Genomic DNA, 18,610 nt, shown 5'->3' on the forward strand with positions numbered 1-18,610 from the left:
TTCGCAGACAATCAATTATCACTATTTTTTACTTTTAAATATGTCTTGCTTTCCACATCTCATCAGCTGATGGCTGCGTGTAGGACTGGAAGCAAAAGTGCCAAAATTCCATTTGTTTGTTGTTTCTGGCACAAATCAGAACAGGAATTACTGCAAGATTTCCAACCTCATTTACCAGACCAGAGAGGTTGGAATAAGTCTGCATAATTATAGGAACCCAACTTCCAGTCCTTCCCCTTTTGCCCAGCGCCTTGCCTGCCACATGGCAGCACACGGCAAAAGCAATTAATGGCCTCAATTTGGTTATGACATGTCTTTCTGCTTTTTTTTCTTCAGAGCTTTGTCATCCGTGGTGGCTTTAGGAGCTAATATCATCTGCAACAAAATCCCAGGCCTGGCCCCTCGGCAGCGAGCGATCTGCCAGAGCCGCCCTGATGCCATCATTGTGATCGGGGAAGGGGCACAAATGGGAATCAATGAGTGCCAGTACCAGTTTCGGTACGGGAGGTGGAACTGTTCTGCGCTGGGAGAGAAAACAGTTTTTGGACAAGAGCTTCGAGTAGGTAAGCTCTCTAATATGGTGCTGAAGTGATACGTTGGGGCTGTTTTTCTTTTAGCTTTCTCACTGCGGTCCTGCAAAGGTTTATATCCCTCTGGTATTTGCCTACTGGAGTTGAACAGTGATGCTCTCAGAACTGTGGTCTGTATGTTTGCACTCATTGAAAAGTAACTGGCAAGAGACAGGAGATCTCTAGTGACCTCTAGATGAAGTCATTCGTATCTGTGCAACTTCATACCCGGCAATGACCAAGATACCTGCACAGGCATCCAAGGACCCCGTCATCACACCCTGTGAAAAAATATTTCTAATTGTCAGCCTGTTAGAAGTTGCCATGATAACCATGGTTCATATTATGACCAATAAAAAGGGAACTAAAATCAGCTCCAAAAAAACCTCTGCAGACTTCCCAAAAACTTAAGTAATGGGAGATTCCCAATTAACTGATGGAAGTACAGTGCGTACGACACTGGCCTTCCAATATATGGCAGTGATACATATACATTTTAGTGTTGCTATCATATTGTAAAGAAAATACTGCAAGTGATTTGAGGCAGGAAACCTATTCAAAGAAAATAATACAGGACCTTGGCCTGACGAACTGTTAGTTGGCAGAAGTTAAAGTGATTACTTTCCATTTACCCTATGTCTGATATTATCTCATAGGGGAGATTATGCAAATTTTTTCCAGCACTGAGATCATTATTTTCCTCATCACCAGCTGAGCATCCTTAGCCTATTCCTGACCTTCCCTCTCTCCTCCAAGGGCTTCCCACTTATGATCCTCCATGCTGTCTGCTGCTCAGTGTTGGGATAACATTTTGTGGTGTGCGGCTCTCACAAGGGCCATTCAGCTTCTCAGTGGGGTTGTAGCCTGTTCTTCTTGTGCCCGATTCTTCTTTGGGTGACACCTCTTTCTTGAATTCAATGGTTCGGGTGAGTCTTGTGCCTCCAACACAACTGAATGTGGTCAGACATAAGATCTCGTCAAAACTGCATGAAAAAAAGGCATAACATTTCATCCCATCTTCCCCATGCAAAGAGGAAACGACTTACATGGTGCTTTGGTTGTTACTGGAGATCAAGGCTTTGGGGTTTTTTTCCAACACCTTAGTGAAATGATACTAAAAGCTGACGTATGCTTAAGTCAATGATGGAACTGAATATTTTTTCAAAGAACATGCAAGTCTGAGAGTCTGGCTGAGGTCTGAGCTTTTTAAGGGCAGAGTGGCCCAGCTGTAAAGCATTTTAATTGAATAAATCCGTTGGCATCCGGGGAACTGACTTACACCCACAGAGAATCTGTTGTATTCTAGGAGCATTGCTCCACACCAAATCACAGAAGTGGAGAGGACTAAAACTAATAATAAAAAGACCCAGTAAACCAAATATTAATGGCAAAGCAAAAGTCTGAACTTTTTGAACTTCAGAAAGAAGTTTGGTAGAATTTGCTTTTGATGCTAAAAAGCTGGTGGTGAGGAATTTGCTCATCAGTGTCTCTTCCCACATTTGTCCTAAGATATTTCTAATTCTGTTTAGATAACACTTCTTGCCTAACTTTTGTTTCTTAAAAAGACTGTAAGTGGAAAGCATTAAACATCCTCAAGACACCATATACAGGAAGTATCCTAACATTTGACTTTTACCTTCAACTTTAAATGAATCAGAAAAACATCTAGTCACTTGTCTTGACTATTAGAAGCACAGGTCTGGTCATCCTTGGTTGGTCTTATGCTTGTTTGTCTTAAGTTGATGTCCAAAATGACGTTGCTGCCAGAAAATATAGAGCCGCCAAGCATTCTACCATTGTACTTCTTTGTGCTATGTTGTCTTGATCTGCCAAAGCTTGCAGGCATGCTCTGACCCTTAGACAAGTAAGTCCTCCTAACTTCTGTGAAATCACTTATGTCCTTGAAGGGGCACACTCTGGAGAGTTGTACCAGATTCGGTGTCATCACTAAGGTTCCTGGTGAAAAGGCTTTCACCACTTCTGCTTTCCTCTTCAAGCTAGGACTCTCGTGACATCTCATCAGCTCCATCCTTGTATTCATGAGTATTTATCCTCTTCACCACTGAGAGACTCCTTTCATCCTCAGAAACCTTGCAAGTAAGCACAGTCCAAATGCCTAAAGAGGACTACAAGTCATGCCTGTGCTTTCATTCTGAACGTTTCTATACAAAATAGAAGCTACAGGGAACAAAAATTGTCTGGCATCAGGATGGACCAGCTATCAGGTTGGTCAGGCAATACAAAGTTTGAAAAAACCAGGGATTTCTTGAGCCACTGTTCAGGTTGTATTTGCCAAAATATTCACCAGAGTTTTGACCTCTTCACCGAACCTGGGTGGTTTCTTGCAACTCTGAAATGACTGATGTGGAATTTGGTGGGTTCTTTTATGGCTTAACCCAAATACAGACGAAACTTGGCAGTTGCAGCTGAGTTCTGCTTTGACATTTGTTGGGTGTGAAACCACACAAACTGTAACGGATGGAGAAGGTTTACATGACCCCTGCCAGCTGAGCCAGATGAGTTCCATGCAGGTCTATAAAGGATCCCATAATCCACATGTCTTTATTTGTTTTATTAGTGGAGTAGCACCCAGAGACGATGTGGTCAGTATCTAGGAAAAGGACAGGGTTTAGGAAGTGGTGTTATTACTCTAGTGAGGGGAAAAAAGTAAAAAAAAGGACAAAGCTAAAAAAAAAATACTTTAAAGGTACAAAATACTTGTAAGCATAAATATTCACATGTGTAACAAAACACATCCGTGTCTGACATATACAGAAACACTAAACCAGGCATTTGGTTCTGCCTCAACAGACTGAAGAAAGGATTAAGACTAAAAAAGTCTTAAGTACTTAAGTACTTCACCCCAAAGGAAAGCTCATCTAGCTTTTTCCCAGAATCACTTAGGGAGATGAACAATCAAGGCAAATTATTCAGGTCATAGGGAGGAGAGGGCGAGTAAGCTATGATAGCATGATATTAATTGCTCTCTATCTGTATGGGAAAGAGAGGACGTACTCTTTAGCCACTGGGCCAACGCTCTACCATGAGCACTGACAAGTGCAGATTTAGGTTATTCTAATTCATATCCCGATGCAACACTCCTCCCCCCCAAATTCAAAGTAAAACCCCAGACTCACCCAACATGAGGTTTCTCCAAGAGCTGTGCATCTGTTGCCAACGCTATCTCTTGGGTGCCATTGTGCTCCAACTAAGCATGTCTTCCTGCCACAACCAAGCAGCAGCCAGAAGGCATGCCACGGGAGCAAATGTCCACCCTTGTGACTTCTGGAGATCCTACTGTGCCAGGGAAATCCCCAGTAAGTTAGCTAAGCTGGATTGGTGCTGAGCTATTTTTTCAAAGAAGTACTTCAGTGAATGAGGGCTGTACCACCTATATAATACACTAGAGTCTGTATTAAAAACAACTGAAATAGTTCAGAGGACAGAATAACAACTGTAGAAATTATGTTAGGCACGGGGCATTTGTGTTAGTGTGAAAGATTTATAGCAGCCAGAGATAAAAAGTGACGGAGAGATCCAAATTAGTAGCATGAACAAAGGATGTGGCATGGGATGAATTAGCCAAGCATTGTGTATAGCTTTTTTTGGTATATTTATAGCTGGGAACTTTTCCATAGTTATGCCATCCCCAGAGGAAAATCAGTACTACGCTCACTTTACTCATCCTGTCTGCGTACACGTATTTGTCACCTTCCTGCACTCATCTCTAGTTTTCATGCCAGTTTCTCACATAAAGTCATCTTTTGCACTCTCCACTCACTCATCTTGCTGTAAGCCTCTTTAACAAATTACCTCTTTAAAGATTACCTTTTAACAAATGGATTCAAAAATTAATTGGTTAATGGATTGGATACATTGGATAATTGGTTAATTAATTGGATACATCAATTGCTACTATTGATAACCATTGTTGAAAGGTAATTGTCCTAACTTTTTGAAGGCAAGGATCCTGATCTGGAAGAGTAAAGCCTCTGGTCCTATCAGGTTATTGATGCAAAAGAGCCCCAGCATTAGGGACTGGTCTCTATTCCCCCAAATGATGGTTGGAGCAATCTATCATGTCCTCTGAAGTGTGGAGTCAGAATCAATAACGGAAGTGAAACCTAGTGTTGTTCTATGACAGTGGATTATTCTGGCTAATTATTTGTGCATTGACCATTTCTGCTGGAATTCTACAAATGGGAGTGCTTATAAACAGACTGCTCTTACCAGTGCCGAATCCCGGGCAAAAATGAGGTATTTTGAAAAATACAGATGTTAAGATACCAGAAGTAATCTGTAGATGTCTTCTTTGTCAGACTCATGATGTGGAAAATGATCATGATTTAATAGTATTCATTTGGCTGTGCCATTGATACAATGATTTGGCAAATCATTGAACTGGATACCTGACAGGGAAGGATCAACAAATTCGCAAAAACCAAGGGAGTTCTGAAGTTTTTAAAAAAAATCTCTCACGTTTTGTATTGACCTGTAGTTTTCTGGCATGTTGAAAGGATGCATCTGAAGCGAGGTTAAAGCTCTACTTGCCATGGGAGGTTTAGGAGAAGAACAACATCTTAAGAAGCTCACCACGCATTTGCTCAACTTTTGATCCACTCTCCAGGCAGAACGGGGGAGGGATGGGAGAGAAAACTACAGTTTTAAAGACTAACAAAATCTATGCGTGGATTTTATTAACTCACAGGTGAAGAAGACCTTACAAGTTATTTTGTGTTGAGAAACACAATCAGAAAATAAAGTTGAATGTCAAGGTTATATACAAGCATGCACTCATACACATGCACACATAAACCACTAAGACGACAGCATAATTTCAAACAAAAGACTAAGAAAGGGAGGGGAACATCTTCTGAAGGAAAGATACTCATAAAAAAAGTGATTCTTTCTATATTTGTACTGGAAACAGGTAACTAAGTCCACACTGGATCCCAGTGTTTTAGCTGCAGGCCTGAAAGAACATGGGAATTGGGCATGAAAGATGTGTAAGTGATGGCATCATGGAGAAATGGTTGGCATCTTATCATACATACTGAGGGGGTGTCAGTCAGTAAATTGTTCTTGGTTCAGGCCATATATAGGCTTAATTAAATTTGAATTCATCTCACATATGAATCCAGTCATTTTTATTCTGGGCTACGATGGTGGTTTAACCGAGGTGCCAAATGTTCATAAAAACTTCCTACCAAAAATGGGAGGAGTAGAGAGGCTCATCATTCTCCAAAAATGGAAATTCACATCCAAGCAGATACATTAATCTAGCACAGTAGTGTCTAGCATGGTATGAGTTGGCCAACTTGGAAAGTTTGACTTTCAGTACGAGCAGAAAACTTCCAATACATGAAGACAGGCGGCATTCTTCGGAATGCTTTACAACCATACTTGTGCTTTAATGCTATCAGCAAATCAATAAAGGGAACCATAAATGAATCCAGATAGTTTGCTTAAAGTAAGTACATTTCTATCTCACTTTTTGCCTGCCTTTCCTCCTGCCTTTTCTTTCTCTGTTACTTTATGTTCTCATTTTCCAATTTTTTAATCGATTTATGTTGCTAGTTATATATTTATTAATGCTTAGTAATATTCATATATCAGGTTGACTGTATGTTTATTATTCTAACATCTGTGTATTTATTATGGGAAAATCTATCTTTACGGACTTGCGTTATATCCAATAAAAACAATATGGGGGAAAGAAAGGAATCGTACAGCTGGAAACAATTTGGAGGGGGAAAATGAGTTGGAATTAGATTATTTTAAATATGATACAGAGCAGGGTACACACTTCACCGACGGAAAGGCAGTAATTATCTTTGTCATAGCAGTAGGTGCTATGATTGGTTTAGGCATTTGTCAGTTATTGTGAACCTCAATTGCACAATGGCTTTTGGACCTAATGTGGAAAAATTTCTGGTTTTTTGTTGTTGTCATATAGCATGGTCCCAGACAACAATGTCCTTTGAGCGTTCAAGCAACGGAGCAGAAAGAAACTTGTTTTCAGTAATTTGAACTGGATGTCTGTGTTGGTGCTAGGATATGGTAAAAAACATTCCAGTGTGAGAGGTGGCTTCTCAGGGGACGGCATCAGCTTTCAACTCCTAGTGCAGCGGGATGCCAGGAGAGAGGTACACAGGATGCATTCAATCTGTACTAGGACTGTGTGCGACTTCCAAAAGAACATGTAGGACCAATACAAACTGGGTCTTTATTACTCGTGTGGCTACCTTGGAGTGATTACCGATGTCCATTTCACAAAATGTCTCTGTGGAGCCATTGCGTTTGCAAGTGTGATTTAGTAAAACTAGTAGATGCTATAAATACCACAGCAAATTTAATGAGCTGTGGTTTATGCAAGGATAGTTTTTAATAGAAGCACAGTGGTGTATAACAAGATGTATAATTCTTGGTTTTTTAGAGAGAGAATTTTCTCATTATTAGGCTGAATTAAAAAAAAAAACCACAAGACATGCATAGTGAACCACCACCCCTACCAGCTGGATAACTGACAGGCAGGCAGGCAGAGGCAGCTGGTAAAGAGAAAAAAATACCCAAATCTGAGGACGTCCTCAGTGTGCTCATTTTGCAGGAAAGATTTATCAAACTACAAACACCATTGCAGAGCCTTCTCTTTTAAAACGTCTCAAGCAGCGCATTTCTTTTCACAACTGACATGTTGTTGCTGGAAGGAGAAACAAAAATATCCTTAACCTTAAGGATAGCCAGTATATTTGTTCTAGCTTCTTAGATATATATTATTGCAGAAAGATTTCAGTTACGTCAGTGACTATCCCACAAGTTGCCTTACAAGGGTAGAAAGGCCATGCTGGAACAAAGCTGGGCTATTCCACCTAAAGACTTCTATTACTTACCCTACAGGCAGTAAAGTAAGCACTATAAGGTATGCAAACTGCCTTGCAAGGACAGTTTTTCCAGTGCAATTCATTTTGATGGAAAGCTAAACAGTGGGAAAAAAACCTGTGATAATCTAGTTGTTACAAGGTAAAGTAAGTGAGAGGGCTATCTTAGTTTCCATTATCATCTTTGGAGGAAATTAAAGAATTGATTCAAACTGTTCATACTTTCTGGCTGTAGAAGGGTGGATAAGCTTTTTGCTATCACAAGTAGCAAAGCAAGACAGTAACCCAAACCAGAATAAGAAAATAAACCTCCCAGCTGGCAGCAGCTGAGGTTGGGAAGGATTGGTAAAAAAGTTATGAAACAACTACTGTGCTAAGAATTTGTATTATTTCAGCTGAGGAGACAGCCTATTGTGAGAGTGGTAGGTTCAGACTCTTCTTCATTTTAGTAGGTTTCTGTCACTTGGAGGTTTTTAGAAAAATAAAAATGTCTTTCTATTCTAAGGAAGTACTGTCATATTAAAGAAACATCCTATTTTGAGAGGATGGAGGATTCCCAACTTAGTGAATCAATACGAAAATTTGTGCGTGATAATTTCTCTGTGCTTCAAAAATGTTTTAGATGCCAGAGCCTCATAATGATCTGGTGAGGCTTAATTAACGTTTTCAAAACACACTGCAAATCATAGATGAAAAGATAAACATGAATGGACAGTACCATTTGTAAATTATAAGTTGACAGTAACAAATTTTGTTTGACTTTACTAGAAAAAAAGTTGCCTTGCTACATTAATTTTATCATCTCTCTCTCTTTTTCTTTGCCTTCCTATAAAAGAAATGTCTAGCATATATAATCTGCAGCATATAATAATTTCCAAACACGAATAGACAAATTTTTATATTTCCCAATTTATATTCTCTACTCCCTAGTCTTTTTGTAAGATACTACTGTCTAGTTCAAGTGTAGCTCAGTTGTGTTTTCTTTTCCCTCAAGGGTCATGAGTTTGAAGAAAAATACAAGTTCTCTTAAATTAAAATGTTATTGTTGCCATTTAAATATTTACCTCTTTGGCAGCAGGCTTGCTTTAAAAGGCAGACGTCCTTATTCTAAACATAGCACTAATATGTTAATACAATTACTTCATGAACTCTGCATGGCTTGTAGCTGGATGAGAAATGGTAGATGTTGACCTGAATGAAATCTGGAATGTCCATCCTGAGGGAAGTGCTAACTTTTTAAACTCCTGTTTCATTCCACGTTTACATATAAAAATGAAGATTTTGCTTGGAATGGATGTTTTTGTGTAGACATTTTCAAACTAAAATACACTGATATACCTGACTCTGAACAACTCCATTTTGGTTTGTTAGTGCACTTAATTTTAAATTAGTTAAGTGCAGTGATGTAAATTGATGCAGGGAACTGTAACTGGGGAGACTCAAGCCTCTGTATCTCATGAGCTCTGCTTTTGCATGCTTCTGTATGTATTCTTAGCTATACGGTTCCATAACATACCACGCAGCTTGATAAGAGACATCACATAGCATGACACACATGCCTTCCTGTGACCTTAAACCTCAGGTTAAAAAAAGGCCATTATGCTCTCAAAAAAACAACAGCATGACGTGGGGATGCAGTTTAATACTTTGTTTCAATGGTTCAAAACGAAATGGACTTGTTTTTTATTAAACGGAGTAGCTCCATTTAAGTGTTGATGTGGAAGAGAAATACATTTTTGGAGATGGGCGGGTACTTATGGTTTTTGATATTCTGCGATCATCCTAATAAATATGTAATTAGCTGTAGTGAAAAAGGGTACTGTTATGTATAATATGGCCTTACAGGCAGAGTCTGTAACGACCTGTAACTCTGATCATCTTCTGCTCAGCAGAACAAAAATCTTCATTTTCTGTTGCTTTTAACTTTGTCTTTAGCCACTCAGGATAAAATTTTCCATGTTACTTTACTGGCCTGCCTTGGGATGAGTGAGTCAGAGGTCCTGTGGAAAAGATAGTATGCAAATTCTAGGCTACTATTTAATTGAATACTGTACAAAGTTTGGACACAACAGGGCTAACTTTGCATAGCAACATTAAGTTTGGCATTTCCTTACTTCCAAGTGCCTCACTTGGAACGTTAATGTTCCTTTAATATCATATTTTTTCATGTCACTTTGTAATAAAATTGCTGGCTACAAATGATCCACAGCATGCTAACTCAATTAGTTACTTCCAGTGTCCCAGTCCTACTGGTCAATGACTTACAACGTAATGCACGCTTAAAACAGGAAGGCAAATACCATTTACAGTTAAATAAAGTGGTGGTGGGCTTAATCCAAAATGACAGGGGCCAAATTCTGGTCCTATTGCAGTCAGTAGAAATTTTGCCACTGCTTTCACTAGACCCAGGATTTTACAGCCACTAAAAAGGCTCCTGGCTTTTGGGTACGAGCAGAAGTTCAAAGTGGAGCTGAATTTCATACCAGGGACTCAGCTAAACCCCAATTATTTAAATGGAAATCAGTTATACAACATTTGATTTTTTAAGTACAGAGCAACTTTGCAAACAGGCAGGTGCTGCCAAATCTTGCCACTGCAAAGAAAGTTCTTTACGTAAGACAACAGGTAGGGCGGGACGGCAGCTAACCTGCTGGTATGCGATCCTGTAATAACTTGGGGTTCTAATGACTTTGGAGATGCCTTGAGCTTTACTCCTGCGGTTAACTATGTTGTCAAAATCTCTTCCCTAGAATTACAGATGATAGGTTTGGTCATCTAGTTCAACCTCTACATCAAGCAGGACAGGCTAAACATAAAATTAGACTTCAGAGTTACATGTGTAGCAGCATCCCACCCTTTCCTCCTCTGTTCTTTGGGATACGTTCTGTTTGGTAAACCATCTGTTTCTAAATTGAAAAGCTTGAAATGCACAAAGAGGCATTTACAAACATTACAAGAAACACAGTATTTGTTGTTCTGTACATTTTGGTTTGTCAACAAATGTTTTAGCATTCGGGTTTAAATCACCGATCCATGCAGTTTGCTGACTTGCCTCTAGTCACGAGCAATTTCTTTTTCTAATGAAGTGGCTGGCATATTGCAAAATATTACGTCTGACAAATATCTTATTTTCTAATTGACAAAATTTCCTTCCTGAGTATCATGCATGGCTTTTTAGCATTGGATTAAATTACCCATGACTGTACTTTATATCTTACTGACGTATGTCCATAACTGTGAAGTCTCATATTATTGTTACTGATACAAGAGTCAAATTAAAATGAAAACAAGCAAGCAAGCAAGCAAGAGGACTATATCATCTATTATTTGAAGGCTTGAAAAAATGAATCTAGCATGGTAGTGCTAAGGTAGCTGTTCCCTCAGGATCCAAACTGGCCAACAACTTTAGTTGTGCTCTGTTTACCCAATATGTGCTTAGCTTTAAAACCTCCGTTTTAAGTCCTATTAAAGTAAAAGAGGGTTTGAAAGTGTTTCACTTAAAATGCATGCCCACGTGGCTTGCAGAATACAGAAGTCATAGTGAAAGCCAGCATGCAAGATCAAGCTGACAATGGGTCCTTCAGCTAGAAAAAGTGTTCACACCTATCCAGTTTTGATCAGACTTGGCCTTAGGATTGAAGTGGATCTAGGAGACAACTTTTAGCCACGAGTGTAATCTGTGGCAATCTATGATGCTCTCTCCACTGCAGCGGTTCAACCTCCAATTTCTGGGACTGTGAAAGAAAGATGGTTCCTAAGATTTAACCAGTGTCGGTGTAAAAAGTGGGCTTGGGTGGCTGAGGAGTCTTTAAGTAGACTGCGCCTCAGAAAGCTCACTGGTCCACTGGGAGAAGACACTTCTGTCTCTAGATAGAAGCTCAACAGACATGGACTGAATTGCTGTAAACTGGAGAGCTCTATTCAAGTTGCTAGAACGAACAAAGTTCACTCACGGATCATGATTTATTTATACCTGTTCACTCATTTCTTCATGACAACGTGGAAAATTGTCTTCTGTCCGATTCAGCCTCCACCTGTCCTGTTCACAAGAGGTCTCCACAGAATGTCCCATCTGACATGGTCAATGCAACCTTGCAGTTTCTGAGGGGAATGGCACAAGAGGTAGCAGTGGTTTCTGTCTCTGTTGCTGAACTAAAGGACTTCAGACAACAGAGGCAGAAAAATGGGGAGCCCCTTCCTCACTTCTTTTCTTTGGCCCAGTTTCATACCACATAGCTCCAGGCATTTGGATGAGATGTCTAAGATAGGAACCTTGTCAGCCTGTATTCCTTCTATGGTCAAAGAAGACAGAGAAGCACTTCAGAGGGTGATTTGGATCTTAATTTGACTGCATGACTGTCTGGATGTCCCAGTTGACTATCCTAGGAGCTTAAACTCCCTAATTAGGTATCAAGCCGGTTAATATCTAATTTTGGTTTGTCTGTGAAATTTTTCCTCCTCTCCAAGTATGTTTCTCAGGGGAGCATGTGGTCCTCTAACATACCTGCTTGCGCCACATAGCAGACATGGAAACATGACCTTCACTTAAAGTCCTAGCTATTCTTGGTACTCATTCACCAGTAGTACCTGCAAAAGTTGTCTTAGCTGATGACTTTCAGACAGATACTGGGAAAAAAAAAAATGCTGCAACCACAGGCATAACTCCACCACTGCTATTTGGAAATTTAAGAACAAGTGGGAGTCCAAAATTACCACCAGATGGTGCACCTATTTAGCAAGTGACAGAGACATGTTCCACAAGAAAGGGTAGCCACAGCCTCCAGCAACCCATCAAGTTGCTTCCCCTCATGTTTATTCTCAGCTGTGATATAAATTGAATGTGTTTGAAACATGGACCTGCTGGTCATACTATTCTGTTACATTTAATGTGGAGTATGTTTTCAATCCCTGCAATGGAAGCCTTTCAACTGCCTGGCTAGGGACATGAGGAAGTGGGAAAGAGCGTAGCAGATCTATGAATGGATGTAAAGGGAGAAGGAAAGAAAAAGAGAGAGGCTGGGAGCAGGAAAAATCAGTAATGGTGAGTGGCAAAGAGCAGGTTCCAAAATCAGAAGTGGTCAGCACGGAGCATCTGTGCGTTGCTGTTTCATTAAGTTGGGCTTGTTCTGGCTATTAATGGTAAGTAGCTGGAAGAAGGTTGAGGTCAGGGCATTTCTGAAGGATAGTCTTGATGTATAAGTCAGTATTTTGGAAAACTGCCAATGCCAGTATCCCAGGCGAAAACACATGGGATATTTTATTAACTGCATAGCAAAGGTGGTGAACTTTCCTGAACAGTGAAGTGGGTTTTATTCTCTAACGGCTTCTCATTCCTAAGTGCTTGTGGTACTCCATATTCAGAGAAAGATTATCACAAGTTGATAACCGTATGTTTTCTGCCATATTTCTCAAAATGTCACAAGGCCACGTGATTCTTTCAACTAGATTTGCTGTAAATCAATACATTACCACATGTAGGACACGAGTAGATCTCTTTTCCCATTCTACTCTACTTCTTGCTTTAAAGAAAATTCTAAAGTAATATGTAGGTTCCTGGCAAGCCTCTTTCATGAACATTACAAAATCGATGCAGAAGAAAATACTGTGAGTCTCTCATTCCTTTGCATAGATGTGTCTTTTACTGCTTTCTGTTGTTTTGGTGTGTTTTAAAGGACGCCATTAATAAATTTAGTATATTGCTAGAGAATAATTAATTAGAAAGGTTGTTCTTTTAATTACAACTTGACCAGTAAAGAAACATCTGAACCGAAAACTTCCTCTGAGCAAAGAGTGAAAACACTTGCATATTCTTTAACGTGAGAAGTACTCATTCTGAATGGATAAAATCATTTTTCGTTCTCTTTGTCCAAGCTGAGAGGAAGGCGTCACCTCAAGAAGTTCAATACAATTCCCTTCCTATCATTTTTCACATACCCTGTGGCTCCTAGTTCAATGTGAGAACTATCATTTTATGGTTAAAGCATGGACCAGGAGATAATGGACTTGGACTCTGTTCCTAGCTGTGCCATATACTTTTCTTGTGACCTTGGGCAAGTCATTTCATACCTCGCTGTCTGGAGACAAAAGATGACTAATTTCAGTGGGGAATTGAAAGGCTTAATTAATGTGGACTAACCTCCACTTAAACATTTGTGAAGTGCTCTGGGATCCTCAAGCAAAAATGGTTGCTGTTAAAGTTGTCTTATCCAAACAGGAAGCAAAGGACAGAAATGTCATGGAGGGTCTTCTAGAAAGCGAGTCCAGGCCTGAAAAAAGACCGTACTGAAAAACCTCAATAGAATAGGCCTGGTAAGGTTATTAGCTGAGTTTGCATAAAGGAAGTTTGGAAACTTTAGGTAGTTGCCTACAAAGAGCCTAAACTCAAATTTCGCAAAGAGAAAATACTTACATGTTCAGTACTTACATGTAACATAAAAGAGAGAGAATAAAGCCCACAGGGAGAGTAACTGCTAGTTACTTACTGTACGCTCGCTGTATGTGTGCTGTGATTCTTCGAGTAAACCCTCCTGTCCAAGGCCCTCTTTTTCTAGCTACTGGTGCACAGTGACATCCTGACACCAGCAATGGGGCTTGAACACTTTTTCCCTCCTTCCCTTTCTTTTTCTCCTTGCTGTCTCCCATTTTCTTTTACTTCGGCAGTTCAGTAATGCTGAAACCAAGTTCCCTTCCCTTTTGTTTGCTTTTCCCTTGTCCATTCATCAACCATGTTGCTTTATTACAGACACTGTGGTATTAACTACAGTATAAACAGAAGCTCTTAGCAGGAGAGTTAGCTGGGATTTCCCTGCCCTCTTACACAACCGAAGTTTCTGCAGTGCCACTTTCTTGTTTGTTTTCAGGGATTAGTGGCAATATTCCACATACTGCTGACATAATGAGGCATAAACTTCACTCAAAGAAAGCAAGACACTGATTTTTAAAAGACCCTGGACTACTGTGCTACTAGGGATGGGCATGGAAAGTTTGAAAGGCGGCAGACTACCCCACATGTGAGTGGCAGTAAGATTGCTGATGGGTTTTTGCACAGCATGAAGTATTTCCGTGAATACCGTGTCCAAGTGTCTGCATGGAATATCTCATATAGCAGCATGTGCATGCTGTCAGTTTGTGTTAGCCAGAGGAACATGACATCATGTGATAGACAAAAACACTACTTGGTACCATATAGCCTAATCCAAGACTTTTCACGTGAAACATTTGTTTTGTTTTGGTTTTAAGACATTTGCCTTTCTAACTGGTCTGTTTTAATTAGAGCTCAACCTGAACCACAAACGATAGATTTGAACTTTCCCAGAGTTCAGTGGTGTTCAGATCTGGCTTTTGGTTTGGCCCATCACAAAGACAGGGGTCAGCTTCAAAGTTCAGATCTGGAAACGGGCTGCTACAAAGCGGGAGGCTGAAAAGATTATTTAATGAGACCCATATCTCGTTTTAATGGTGGATTTGCAGAAGAGACACTTGCAGTAGTTTTTTAAAAGTACTTTTATGTAAACAGCATCTCGAAGACTGGTGTTAATACCAATCTATCTATTTAAATACTCTTGTATTTATTCTGCAGAGAGGGGCTTGTCCCTCCTTTCCTGGTCACAAAGCCTGGATCCTGGTCTGAAGCTGGAGAACCTAAAAACCTACAGATTTTGCTTCTGATCTTTGTTTAAAACTCATCCTTCCATTCTAGGGTATCATACTTTAAAAAAATGGAAGCTCTTTGTGGGCTAGAAATTTGATCTTTTTATCCTCATAACATTTAGTTTTTTCAGCTGAAAGGGCAGCTAACTCACAGGGCTGGCATCCACCCACTTGTCAAACCCTTGCGGGTGTGGATCAGCATCTTAGGATGAGCTTACTCAGTACCTGGCAAAACACAAGCTTTGCACAACGCAAATAATAAATAACAACCACTAGTCTACTAGATAAGAGAATCTGACTGGTAGGGTTAGCTGGACAGGTTCAGGTTAAACACTGATTCAGTACCTTTCATGAGTCCTGAGAAGATTAGTATAATCCTTCCTTGTTTATGTGAATCTTGTCACTTCCCAACTCCTGTCAGGACCAGAACTCCAGAGCTGAAAAAAAAGACTTTGCTCTTGTGACGCTTCCAGGCTCATTTTGCAAACCAGAGAGGTTTGGACCAGAATCTAAACTTTGTGTATTTATCCAAAACCCTCTGAGCTCTTTACTCTTTTAAATCTCTTTCATATGTGTGATTTGTGCCGTGTCTTGTTCACTGGGGTTACAAACTTGACTACCAGGCAAAGACCCTTTAAACACCAAGAAGTGTAGACATCATTACTTGAACTAGCTCTCCTCCCAGAGATTGTCAGGCAAGTCAAATGTATCAGAAATGTGAGTGCAGCCACACAAGCAGTGTGAGAGCATTTGGGAAATATTTAAGCAAATTCGAATGCAACTTTCAACCCAGCCCTTTCACCAGAACTTTCTTATTTGCTTTCCACAAAATCTGAGCTCTGACGGGGGACGCCAGTGACTTATGGGGTTACCGCCCAGCTGTTTGCCCTACGCCTGGAAGATGTGATCTCTCCAGCAAAATTAGAGCAGAACGCAGGCTCATACTGATGATCTGCACACCCAGCCTCTCCACTGCAGCCGCCAAGGAAGAGCTGGTTTGGGCTGGACTGTAAACTAAAGCCAATGAGGCATGGTCCTTCTGCTACCAAGGGAGATATCAAGGGAGCGGTAACACCCTAAAGAGCCACATCAAGACTCACCACGTCTCACCTGTGAAACCTTACCTTGCCAAGAATGCACCAGAGAAACACATTAAAGCCCATACACCTAAAGGATGAGTGGTGAGTCACCAGAGATAGTGCTCACGTTATAGATTTCCTTGTGAAATTTGACATATTGAGTTGGTCCTCCAAGGTGTCCTAGCAGGCATCAGAAACCATGCCAGGAATGTATGTGAGCAACAGATTTGTTGGACAACCTTAACGAACAATATGCAGAATTATCCTGCATTGTCCTGAGACAATCCAACAGCAATTCCCAGCAAAGGCAACGAGAACCTCTCTGCTACATCCCTGTGCAGAATTTTACAGAAAAAGGCAACATTCTGGTACACTATTTGATACAAATTATTTTTCCTTTTTTGTCAAGCATAAGCAATAGTCTTTTGTCTATGTCTATTCAGTTTTGAAGAATATCTTGAGGTCACCTTGAAGAGCAGAGTCACCGGACTCTGTTAGGAAAGCATTACAATTTCTGTGCCTGGAAAGTGCTATCCCAGGCACACAGGAGCTGTTTCTCCATGACCAGTAGTCTGAAATGCTTTTCAGAGCCCCCAGCCTGGCTGTCACCGTTTCTGAGGTTGGGCAGTACTTCCTCCATATTCATTGCTATTACCACAAAAGGGTGTGTAGATCAAGGTATTTCTAGATGTCATTATTTCATAGTTACTTGACATAATACTCCTCTTGTATTGCTGTTGCAGTGAAAGCTACAACGTGACGGATGGTTATGCCATTTTATGATATTTCTCTGGATTTAGATTGGAAATCTGACAAATACTTTAAAGAAATATGTATTTATTAGATCCTGTCTAGACCAGTAAGATGCCTACTGTATGCGATTCAGTTTAAGAAAAGATACTGCTGCTTTTCATAAACCTTATTTTACAAATGTCATGACTAGGTAGAATTAGTACTTTATTTTATATAAAATCATTCCTAATTCTGTACTTGATAGAATCAAGTTAAATGATACTCTGAAAACACCTAGAAAAATACAGTAGAAGAAGTTATATTGTGTTCAGTAGAATATCTTTATCCTAATCAGTGAAACCAACAAAGTAATCTTCTGGCTTTTAACGTAATGAAATCTTTTTTCCCCAGTCAGAATATAAAACAGGGTAATGGACTGATAGTGGAGTATTTTAAGGGTGGGATCTCCTTTTCTAAAACCACCATATACTCTCAGCAATTACACTCAGATGACTGCTGCCAGCATAGCTGGAAAGGCTCACTGTGCAGGGAAATCTGGCTTAACTCCCTGGTGGGATAAGTTTAGACTCTCTCCCTTTCTTTGCATTTTCTACTCCCAGTTTTGGGGCTTCCCCATGCAGCTTGATAGCTTCTGGAGGTCTTGCTTTTTTGGTGTCTAACTCTCTCAGTGCTTGGTAAGGCTGGATTCCTATCCCAGCCACATGGAAAATGCTAGGTGGCAGAACGTCTAAAAGACAGGCTTTAGAGCCAACATCCCGTTGCAGATTTAGCTCTAGGTGTCTTAACTCTTGCCCTATAGATGTAATGAATTTTGTATACTGTAAACATTGGCATCTAATCTGAAAACAGTACCTCATACCTGCAAAATATCTCAGACTAGGCTTGCTTGCTACTGCTCTTGCTTTGTATGTGTTTCCAAAAGGGGGTTTCTAGATTAATACCTATATATACCGAAAAATTGTGTTGGCTAACATGGAACTATAAGAGCAAAAAGACTATGCTGACACATAGAAGAAGCCAGATATTAAGATCCTGCTTAAAGTTGCACATGTCTTACTAGTAGTCAAGAAATGTCATCAACTCCAAATGGGGACATGAAAACATTTAGCATCTCTGAAACAGAAGCAAATGCAACCTCAGCAAAACCTCTGGCAAGACACTTAAATTAGTTATTTTTTCAAATTAGAAGTAAAGAAAGGATGTGGATCTAATGCTATGCAGGTATGGCATGTGAGGAGGTGTGAGCGCATAATGTTAGGAGCCGGCTTGAAGTGCCGTGTACTTCTGCATTGCTGGCAGGCATGGTGGTGCTGAGTATGCCTGTGTCCAAATCCCTTTATGACTCTGGCAGCAGATGACTAATTCAATACTATGCTAGAACGGTATGTGGAAGAGCAGAACAGAGAAGTCCCAGTCCCAGGAGCTGCTGCTTCTTTCTTGGAGCTCTCCTGTCCCATCATGCAGCTGCATGGACATCCTCCCTGAAAACAGGGTTGAATTTGTGTTTCAGTTGTCGGTTGAGAAGTCTACAGCTAAATTCCTCTGTGGCCTCCCCACAAAGAGAATCCAACAGGAGGACAGCTTGTTCTCTTATGGGTCCTTCTGTCATATGGATAAATGCCTTAACTTCTCTGTGCCCCCTGTGTGAAAGAGAGGTAATAGTATCTCTTTTCTGTTGCCC

The 18,610-nt window shown here is 40.3% G+C and overlaps 1 protein-coding gene across 1 annotated transcript in view; it reads left to right on the plus strand.

The window, feature by feature from the left end:
- Positions 1 to 341: 341 nt before the first annotated feature.
- WNT7B (wingless-type MMTV integration site family, member 7B) overlaps positions 342 to 18,610 on the plus strand; it is a 40,247-nt gene continuing 21,978 nt past the window's right edge. Inside the window, exon 1 of the mRNA XM_009574506.1 lies at positions 342 to 563. Coding sequence (XP_009572801.1) covers positions 467 to 563 — 97 coding nt within the window. The 5' untranslated portion in view covers positions 342 to 466. The remainder of the gene's footprint in view (positions 564 to 18,610) is intronic.

Source organism: Fulmarus glacialis, unplaced genomic scaffold (genome assembly GCF_000690835.1).
Source record: "Fulmarus glacialis isolate BGI_N327 unplaced genomic scaffold, ASM69083v1 scaffold13160, whole genome shotgun sequence".
Taxonomy (NCBI): domain Eukaryota; kingdom Metazoa; phylum Chordata; class Aves; order Procellariiformes; family Procellariidae; genus Fulmarus; species Fulmarus glacialis.